The sequence below is a fragment of the Panthera onca genome, chromosome D1, assembly GCF_046562875.1.
Source record: "Panthera onca isolate mPanOnc1 chromosome D1, mPanOnc1 haplotype 2, whole genome shotgun sequence".
Lineage (NCBI taxonomy): Eukaryota > Metazoa > Chordata > Mammalia > Carnivora > Felidae > Panthera > Panthera onca.
The window spans coordinates 42973219-42982808 of record NC_138348.1 but is presented as its reverse complement, the minus strand read 5'-3'; the positions used below and the strand labels follow the sequence as shown (position 1 = coordinate 42982808).

At 45.2% G+C, this 9590-nt stretch overlaps 1 protein-coding gene across 17 annotated transcripts in view; it reads right to left on the bottom strand.

Annotated features, from left to right (window-relative positions):
• Positions 1 to 2777: 2777 nt before the first annotated feature.
• The window catches only part of SOX6 (SRY-box transcription factor 6), a 693831-nt gene continuing 687018 nt past the window's right edge, over positions 2778 to 9590 (bottom strand). For all 17 annotated transcript variants that reach the window (XM_078433264.2, XM_078433262.2, XM_060606110.3 and 14 more), the window contains one exon: positions 2778 to 9561. In XM_078433264.2, the coding sequence (XP_078289390.1) occupies positions 9258 to 9561 (304 nt within the window). In that variant the 3' untranslated portion in view covers positions 2778 to 9257. The remainder of the gene's footprint in view (positions 9562 to 9590) is intronic.

Here is a 9590-nt window from a genome sequence, read left to right as displayed (position 1 = left end):
CGGTGATACAGCCTGTGACACCCGGCGGTACTCGCGGTCGAGATCCGGGGCCGCACCACTACAGGCAATCCCCACGGACTACTGGGAGCCGTGTGCAATACGTGTTTCGAATTAGAACGAGTGTGCGTTCTGGCACTGCCACTTAATCTCTGTGTGACACTGGGTCACATGAGGACAAAAATTCTTAACGCCTCCATCCCATGGTGCACTGTTGACTAAGAAGAGGTGGGTAATTGTTATCAGCGTGTTTTGCGTGCCAGACCCTGCTACTCAGGGGGGCCCACGTGGTGCTGTCCTGTGTCTCAGGTGATGCTGCTGCTGCTGATCTGTGGTCACATCTTGAGGACGCAAGACTCCAGAGCACTAGTAAGGGGAGGAGCCGCTTATTCCCTGGACCATGGGTTTCTTCGGTCAAAGAGGGAGAGAATACTAAGGGAACACCTTGCACGGTCACTGCCTTGCTCTCCTCAGCAGGTAGAGCAGCTACGTTTCCCTCTCTTCCCACGACGAGGGCCCAGGGGCCAGGCATCCCAGTACCCCTGGAACCTGGGCAGAGTGGAGGGCATTCTTAGATCCCTCGATGTCAAAGGAAGAGTAGGGCAAACCAATAAAACTTCCTCTTTCTGTTCTGTCCATCCGATACCCACAGGAAGGACACAGCAGTGGCTCTAGGCTTGGAAACTTGACCGTCCAATAGTGTGGGTCCTTCCCAAAGCATGGGGGTTCTTAATGCCTGACCAGGAAAACCCATCATGCTGACTGGCAATGGCTCCCACAGAACGATCAGAGATGTTTTAACTAAGATTTTCCTCCAGATAAAGAGACTAGTGCCAAGGTACTTCCACAGGCTCCCTCATCCCCACCATCTAAGACCCTGATAATCACAGGCATCTAGACCACGCACGGAGGCCAGGTTGCCCCCATTCACACATTAATTCCACAAACAGCATTGAGCACTTACTATACGCCAAGCACTGTGCTGGAAGCTGGGAGGGCCAAGGCACAGTCCTTGGTTTCAGGAGCCCGTCATCTAGCAGAAAAGATAGACACAGAAACAAATTGTTACAATGCAGGAAACTCGGTCCTAGAGGTCATTTCAGTGTGCCCTGGGAGCCCTGAGGGAGAGCCTGAAACTGGCAAACGAGGCAAGGCCTGATGAGGTGGTGGTATCTAGGGTGAGCTTTGAGAGACGAGTGGGAATTCCCCAAAGAGACAAGGGGACAGATGTATCCACGTGAAGGGAGAAGTGAGAGCCCCAGGGAGGAGGACAGGCTGAGGGGTGCGAGGGTAGGGGGAGAAGCTGCAGGCGTGTTGGGCAGAAAACAAGGCCAGCAGGTGCGCAGACGCAGGACCGTGTGGGGAGAAAGTTTGGATTTGGCCCGGTCAGCTCTGGAGAGCCGGGAGACTTTAAGAGAGGAGAAGAGAGGGGAGACGGAGCAGATCTGTGTTTTAGAAAGAAGACCCGAGGCAGTAGCAAGGGTGCCCTGGGAAGGAGAACACCTGGGGCCCCGGGGCGCCAGCTGGGAGGAAGGTTGTGTGACCATTTGTGACCAGGAAGTTAGGCCTCAGGCAAGCCCCTCACTCTGCTCCGCCAGTGACACTGATGCTCCCCCCCCCACCCCACCCCCCACCCCACCCCCGGCTCAGACATCCTCTGATCAACGGAGGCAGGCTTTCTCCATGCGCTCTGTGTGCAGGCCTGTTCGTGCTATTTAATTCCCCCAGCCCTGAGAGGTAGGGATTTTCACCCCATTCTCCAGAGGAGAAAACTCTGGAGTCACTTGGGGAAGATCACACAGCAGGCAAGTGGCAGAGCCAGGTTGGTTTGACTCCACAGCATTGCCCTATGTTTACCAGGCCTTTGAAGGACCCACACCAGGAAGGAGGGCCGTGGAAAGTTAAGCTGTCAGGCCTTCTAACAGCTGTACCAAACTTACGATTTGATTGTGATAAAGAAAAGTTCCACAAATCCTTGTCGTTTCTCCAACGACTCAGTTTTCATAGGAAATACCAAAAAAGAAGTTGCTGGCCACCCCCCACCCCCACCCCACCCTTTGTTTCTCTCTTCGGGTGTTGGTAACTAACCTCTGGCATCCACAGCACTGGTGGGGCTGGTTTGGCCAGTCTCCTTGCTGGGCTGGCTCCTTCAGCCCACTACCCCACCTCCATCCCTTAGACTCTTAGGAGCTGGTATCATTTGGAGCAGAGTTTCACGCCGGGTCCAGCTCCGGTCTGCACAACGGGATGGGAGCTCTCCTCCTCCGAGGCAGAAGCGACTGAGAAATAATCAGCCAACTGCTCCCAACCACCGTGGAGGCAAAGGTTCCAGAAGTGTGGCATTTTCCACTCTTGGCTGCTGGGCTTGTGGAGGCTGGTGTCAGATGAGAGGCTGGCCCTTGAGATTTGTTCATACCCCAGGATGCTGGGAGCTTCTATAAACTGTTTCACTGTCACGCAGAAGTCAGGCAAATAGGAAGTGACATTCTCTCTCATCTTCTCTTGACAAAAATCCACCTTGGATCCTGTTCCTACCGTCTCAATCCACAAGCATTTCCTGCTACAGCAGTGTATGCTCCACAGTGAAAAAAGCAGGCAAGTCTTTCCAGGCTCTCAGGGGTTTGGAGGCTTTCTGGGACCTACCTCCCAGCAGGGCAGAAGCAAGGGCAGGGAGAGGGAGAGCTCTGCAGGCTCCAGCAGCAGGTGCGGGCAAGCCTGGGGCTTACCGGGCTCCATGGCGGGAACACTTTGCAGGGCACAGACAAGGCCGTACACAGAGGTCATAAAACAAAATTTATCTTTAATTTGTAAGTGTCAACAGCAGTACAAAAGATGGAGTGATGACGACTAGATTAAGGGTAGAGAGGACAGTCTTGAGGTAAATGAGCATAAATAGGCAGGTTCTTATAGACACTCCCCTGAGGGGCCGGGGCCCCTTCATGGCATATACATTATCACCCAAAGATGGCATGTTTAACATATCAGGAAAGCACCTTGTGCAAAAAGAAAAAAAAAAGTAGCTAAGGTGCCAACATACACCAGGATAGATAAAGACAGTGCGTCTTTCAATTTTGTCTTTTCCCTTAATTATGAGGCAGAGGAGGGGAAGACTTTGAAAAGTACCACTGAAAGATTATTCAATGTTGAGTTTTATCTCACGTCAATACTGCACAACGAAATCCAAGAAATGTGTGTATGCAACAAAGCTAAGAACAATGATTCATTCCTTTAAATTTGAAGATATTCTTTTTTCCCCCATTTCTTTAATCCTTAGCAAACTTTTTTTTCCATGATTAAGAGGAGAGTGTGAGAGAGATGTGATGGTAACCCTTAAGGTCATTTAAAAACTTTACACTGGACTGTACAAGATTTTTTTTTTGATAAATTATTTACATTTTCAGACTTTCAAACATATTCAAAGCAGCAATAGACACTAGTTTTTATGGTTTTTGTTTTTTTTGTTTTTCTAATTGCCCAAATAGTTACCAGCCATGGGCCAAGTAGGTACCTGCGTTATACATAGAATTTCTACAAAGAAAATCTGCAGTTAAATTTGCTCGAGGGTGTAGTGAATGCCCTTAGCATCGTTAAGGGCCACACCCGCAGTGTTGCACAGTACCTCAACAACAAGCCACAGTTGTCCCAACAGCCCTACACAAACTTTACACTTTGAAACAGCAGCCAGCATGTCAGTCCAGCATGTCAGTGAATTGTGCTGATTAAATTAACATAGAATACAATCTCACAATATACATCACAAACAAATTACAAGGTCGGGAAATAAAAGAGTTACAGTAAGATAAGTTATGTAGTAACAGCTTATAAGCTTGTCTAAGGTAATAAAAATTTTACATGGCAAATACAATAATGAATGAACATAAATGCTAAGCATTCTAATTTGCTACAAGCTGAAGAAGGGTACAATAAAGACTGCACTTTCCAAAAAAAAAAAAAAAAAAAAAAAGCAAAAACACGTATGACAAAGGAAGACGAACGGAGAATGCACATGAGCAGATCTGCAATGTGCAGCATACAAAACAGTTAAATATTTGCACATTCCCCATACTCCAAGAGCACCAGCACTGAGGCCTCACCTTAAGCTTGTGGTTCTTCAGGAATAAGAAACTACTGAGCAAGATATGTCACTGAGTTACCGTCAAGCGTTCATATAGCCACGGACTCCAATCGGAAGAGTATCTGAACTCAGCATTACCTTTCTGTCCCCCACCCCCACCCCCTCCTCTAGCCCTGCCCCAAAGGTACCAGCATTCCCACTATTTGTTCATGAGCTTTTGGAAAGCAATCTGTCCCCAGAAGGAAAGATGGGATGGGGATGAAAAGGAAATGTGCTTGCGTATCGATATTTGCAACGATATTAGCAGAGGGTTACGCTCAACAGTATATGGCATCAGAAACAGAACGTCATCAGCAGGAGTAACAGATAGAAGTTGTTTATTAAGGAAGAAGACATGTCAGGGGGCAGATGGCTTAAGGAAATGATGCAGGTGTTTCTGTAAAGGGACAGATGAGGTCATACAATATTATTATACTTTGAGAAGTGAGCTTCAGTGCCAACTCAGTCCTTGGACAAACGTGTACAAAATCAGGCAAGGCTACAGCAACCATTTTTGTCATTTTTCTCATTAGAAAGGAAGACCCAGTAATAATTTCAATACATTCCTCTAGCTGCATTCGTTGTAGTCGTTGGCACTTGGAACAGGACTTCTCATATGGTTTAAAACTACTAAGTGACTCTTTCTCCTTTCCCTAATGAGTAGGTCGAGGTCAGCTCTTTGCAGAATGAGTAAATTGGGAGAAGCAGCCTCTGCCTGTGGTGTTCAAGTGACCAGGCTGCCTTCCTACTGGGGGTAGATGGGCTTCCTCGGAATAATCCCTGCTTTCAGCTAGTGCCTGGTGCTCCTGGCTTGGGAGGGTGTGCTCCAAAGAAGCAGCCCGGCTTCATAAGGAAAAGAAAGAAGCCTTTAATTTCAGCCCTAGAGTGATCACACCCTTTTCAAACACCCCAGGCTCCAGTGGGGCTAATGTGCAGGGGAGGCCAGAATTTGACAAGCTCAACAGCACTGTGAGCCCACACCTCAATTTAGAACTTGGCCTGGGAGACTGTGTCAGGACCCTGGCATAATGAATCGGGCCTGAGGACAAGGCTGGCGAGTCTCAAACACCAAATGAAGCAGACTGATGTGCTCCTGGAAGACTGAGCTGAATACACGTGAAAACGACATAACTTTCTTACCTTCCTGGAGAAGGTACTGCATCGCCTCTGCCAAGGAAATAGAGAAACCGCCTGCCTGGCTGCTCCTGTCCATGGATTGACCTTTTCTTTCTCTCTCCCTTCCTTTCTCTGCCTTCCTTCCTTCTTTTCTTCCTTCCTTCCTTCCTTCCTTCCTTCCTTCCTTCCTTCCTGTCCCATATGGTCCATTTTTTTTTAGGAGAGGATTGTGCGCCAGTGTCCCTATCCTAAGTGACAAGGAAAATCCTGATCCTGTAAGTTCTTTAACAACATGGAGATGGTTTTTCTTTGATGTGAAGATACTGTGAAATAGGAAGCACTGAAAACAGTTGATTAGCATTCTTTAATCTAATTGGCATGGTAGGACTTTTATTAATGGTCAATCTCGGAGGCATTCATGCTTCTTGCTAGTAAATGGTCACAGAACTACCTTAGAAGATTTATGTGGATTTACAAAAGCAAATTGACTCTTCCCCAGCTGTACTGGAAATTTAGTATAATCAATTCATCGACTTTCTATGAGAAAAAAATAAGTAAAAGTCTGAGCCTGTGGACAGTGGGTTCTAAACTGCCTGGGAACCCGAGTGAAGGGTTTTGCTTCCCCAGCTGCGGGTGGAACACTGCTCTCTCACTGCGGCTGCTAGTTCACTATCCCCATGAGGTACACTGACTCGTCAACTTCTAGTCTGGACCAAGGTATACGGAGAGAGAACAAAAAGGAAATACGTAACTTATATTTCACTACGTATTCATGAACCAAAAATAAATTCTATTTCTATGTTATATTTACACAATTAGAAAAATCTAAAATGAGATGGTAGAGTCATAAAAACTTTGTTTAAGCCCCACTGAAAATAAAACGAAGTGATCCCTATGATTGTCATTCTTAATTTCCATGGATATTTAGAGCCAAACTTGGCTAATAAATAGAGTAAACTGCTTGTGCACAGAATTTAGATTCAAATACAGCATCGCCGTTTGACCCAATGAAAGAGACGTTTACAATCAGATCATTCCTGAATAGCCTTTCACTTTTAAGAACATGGCCAGAAGTGACTGCACCCCAGTACTGAGGCAGAGCTGGAGCTAAAACAAAGTGTGCATACACACATGTATTTTGCATAAATAAATGAAATAACAAGACATAAAAATGACTCAAATCCGGCAACTGTGAGGCAAGCCCACACGAGTCGAAACAGATGACTTTTGTTCGTGTAGTTTTCGTACAAGTTTCACATTAGTCAGAAGTGATAAAAAATACCATTTATATCCAGTGCTTATAACACTTACGAAACAACATCTGTGAGTGTGTGTGTTTTTTGTTGTTTTTTTTTCTTTTTCTTTTTTTTTTTTTTTAACTACAAGCAAAATCAAGTTTCAGTCCTAAAGAACAGTCCTTTGTTCTCCACCAGCCCAGAATATTATTTTGGCATGGTCATAAAAAACAAACAAAATTAACCTACTATTCTAAATGTTTGCCTTTGTGCAAAATTAATTACATACAATACAATGCTAGCCATACAGCACTCTACCTATGCGACAAAATAAAAAAGGAAGAGAGAGGAGGAGACAGCAAACGCAAGAGTCCAAGAGAAAGGAAAAAACGTTGAGAATGAAGCAAGGAGGAGAGGTATATATAATCAACAGAAATCAGTAAAACAATAATAAATATTCATTTCTTTTGAGAAAAAAATGACCTCCTCCTCATTTGAAATAAATGTACAAAAACAAAGTTCCAATCCCCAACCAATACTAAGAACAAAACTTTCCTATCAGTACCTTAATCAGCTTATGGAGAGCACTCCCAGCTAATGACATAGCCAGTAACATCTTGGCTAGACCTATTTATTGCTATTAGGTATGGCCTTGAGCACTCTTTAAATAAATATGAAGGTACACTATTTTCTTCCAAGTGACAAAATGGCTCAAGAAATCTGATGGGGCCGTTCCTATGTCCTGGTGGTGAGATTCTGGGTTGTCCCATGAAGTGAACTGTCCCATTAACTGACATTTTCCCATTGAACCACTCCGGGTGAGGCCCTCCCCCACCCCACAGACAGTCAGTCCTGGTTTCAGGAAGGTCAAAATGGCATGGCCGAGCTCCCTGGAGTTAGGAGATGGGGAATGAAACCTCACTGCCTCCCAGCCCATCAGCACATCTCCAGAGAAATCCTTGTGTGACCAGTGCAGTTACTCTGGTTCACAGGGAGGCATGCCCCCCATGTGGCCATGGATGGAGGGAGGGAGTGAGCCAGAGGAGCTCAGCTGCTGCCCCAGAAGTCGTCCGTTCCCCAGAGTTAACAGTAGGAACATCCCATATAGGGAATGTATTTCCCCTCCTTCTCCTTCCCTATGGTTTTCTTTCATTCTCTGGATGTATCATGACTATTTGCCTCTATCTTTGCCTGGAGGCTGTCATGTGGCTTCTTGCATCCTGGGGATTTTGCAAAAAAAACCCAAAAAACAAAACAACAACAACAAAAAACTCCCGAGATGCACCAGATGTGACAAGGCAACTCCATGCGAAGATGCCAGCCCGTGACAGCATCACTGTAGCCTCCTCCATGGTCCACAACCTTGGGTTTTGGGTTTGGCTGCAGGACTCTCCTGCCTGGCGGTCACCACTGCTGACCCTTGCTGCTGAATGGCATTTTGGGGAAACACCGCTGACGCAGATCCTACCACTGCTGCTCAACTGAATTAGAGGGGATTCTGGCAAAGCTTCTGAGGTCACAGAGAACCTCGGGGGCATATCTGTTGAAGTGTAAGACCTTACACCTGTATCCAAACACACAGCCCTGCAGCCAGATATACGTTTACATTGAAAACCAGTAGAAGTATTGAATAGTATCTTGTTTCAGAAATGCGTCCAGATGCGCTGGGGACATAAAATCACTGTGTGCATCTTTTGTGTCTAGCAGGAGAAGGAGGTGAAAGGGGCTGAAAAGGTCTTCAGGAAAGGAGGGTGAAAAACAAGAATTATTAAATTAATGCCACAAACATTTTTTTTTTTTTTTCAAATAAATAGTAAGTGGACCCTTGACATTCTGGAATGAATAATTTAAGAGAAAACGTGTTAAGACTGAATGTCAGGGTTAAAAGGCAAAGGGATAATGGATGTAGTGAGAGGTGGTCTCAGGCAGAGAAGACCACCAGGTTGGTATCTGGTGTGGTGATCGCTCTGGTGCGCGCGCGGTATAACGCGTCACACGTGGATGGCACGTCAAGAGGCAAACACAATTGGGTACCTGCACTGTGGCAACCTTGTTCATTCCTTACAATATCTTGTCTCCAGATTCCTGAGTACTTTACCATTTTCTGGAAAAGAAAAATGTGTGGTTTGTTGTGTTATCTTAAGATGCCAAAGATTGTCTAAGACTTTGCAGTGTCTCCTTTAAGACTTTCAAAATATTAAGATTCAAAAGTTATGAAAAAGTTTGGCACATTCAGAGTTGAACTCTACACGTGGAAACAATGGAATTCTGAGGCCTTTTGAATATGCTCTGCACGCAGCTGCGCACGCTGTGGACTGGTTCTGTTTCACGATAGGAAATCCTTAGCTGTTCTCTAAAAGAATTCAGAATAAAAACACATTCACAACCTGTAGGCCGGCACAGCATACCTGAGTGAGAATGTTTAACCCCATCTAAAACAGTAACTTAAACCTTTATCAACATCCAAAAGAAAAAAAAAAAAAAAGTAAGACAAAAATATAAGACTTGTAAGACAGCTATGGGTTGAGATAAGTTTTCAAGTCCTGGTGTCTCATATTTAATATGTCTTCACCTAAATTAAAAAAAAACAACAACAACAATAACAATAACGACAAAAACTCAAGTTCATGAAAAATCAGGAAAAACTTAATCTGTCTCACACTTTACGAAACAATTAAGACCATTCTGCTGATGTAATTGTGGAGCCACAAATGCATGCGGGCTCTTTAAGAACTTTTTGTTGGGGGAGGGGAGGTGAAATGTCAAAGTATTTTAATTCAGCAAACAAACACTCCTCAGTTGGCACTGACAGCTTCCGGGGCTTCATTTTCACTGCTATAGTCTGATTTTGGGTCATCTTCATAGTCGTCATACATTTCCATTTCATCCTCTCCGTTAATCATTTCGTTTCCAGCTAGGCTTCCGCCATCTGTCTTCATACCATAAGTGCTCTGGATGACTGGGAGGCTGGGCTCTGGGCTGGCCGAGGTGCTAGAGCAGTCAGATGTCATCTGAGGTGACGGTGTGGTAGTTGCCATAGTAATAGCACCAGGATACACAACACCTGTTCCTGTGGTGATTGGAATCTGAGGCTGTTGCCTGTATAGATTCAAAAAATAAAATGAAAC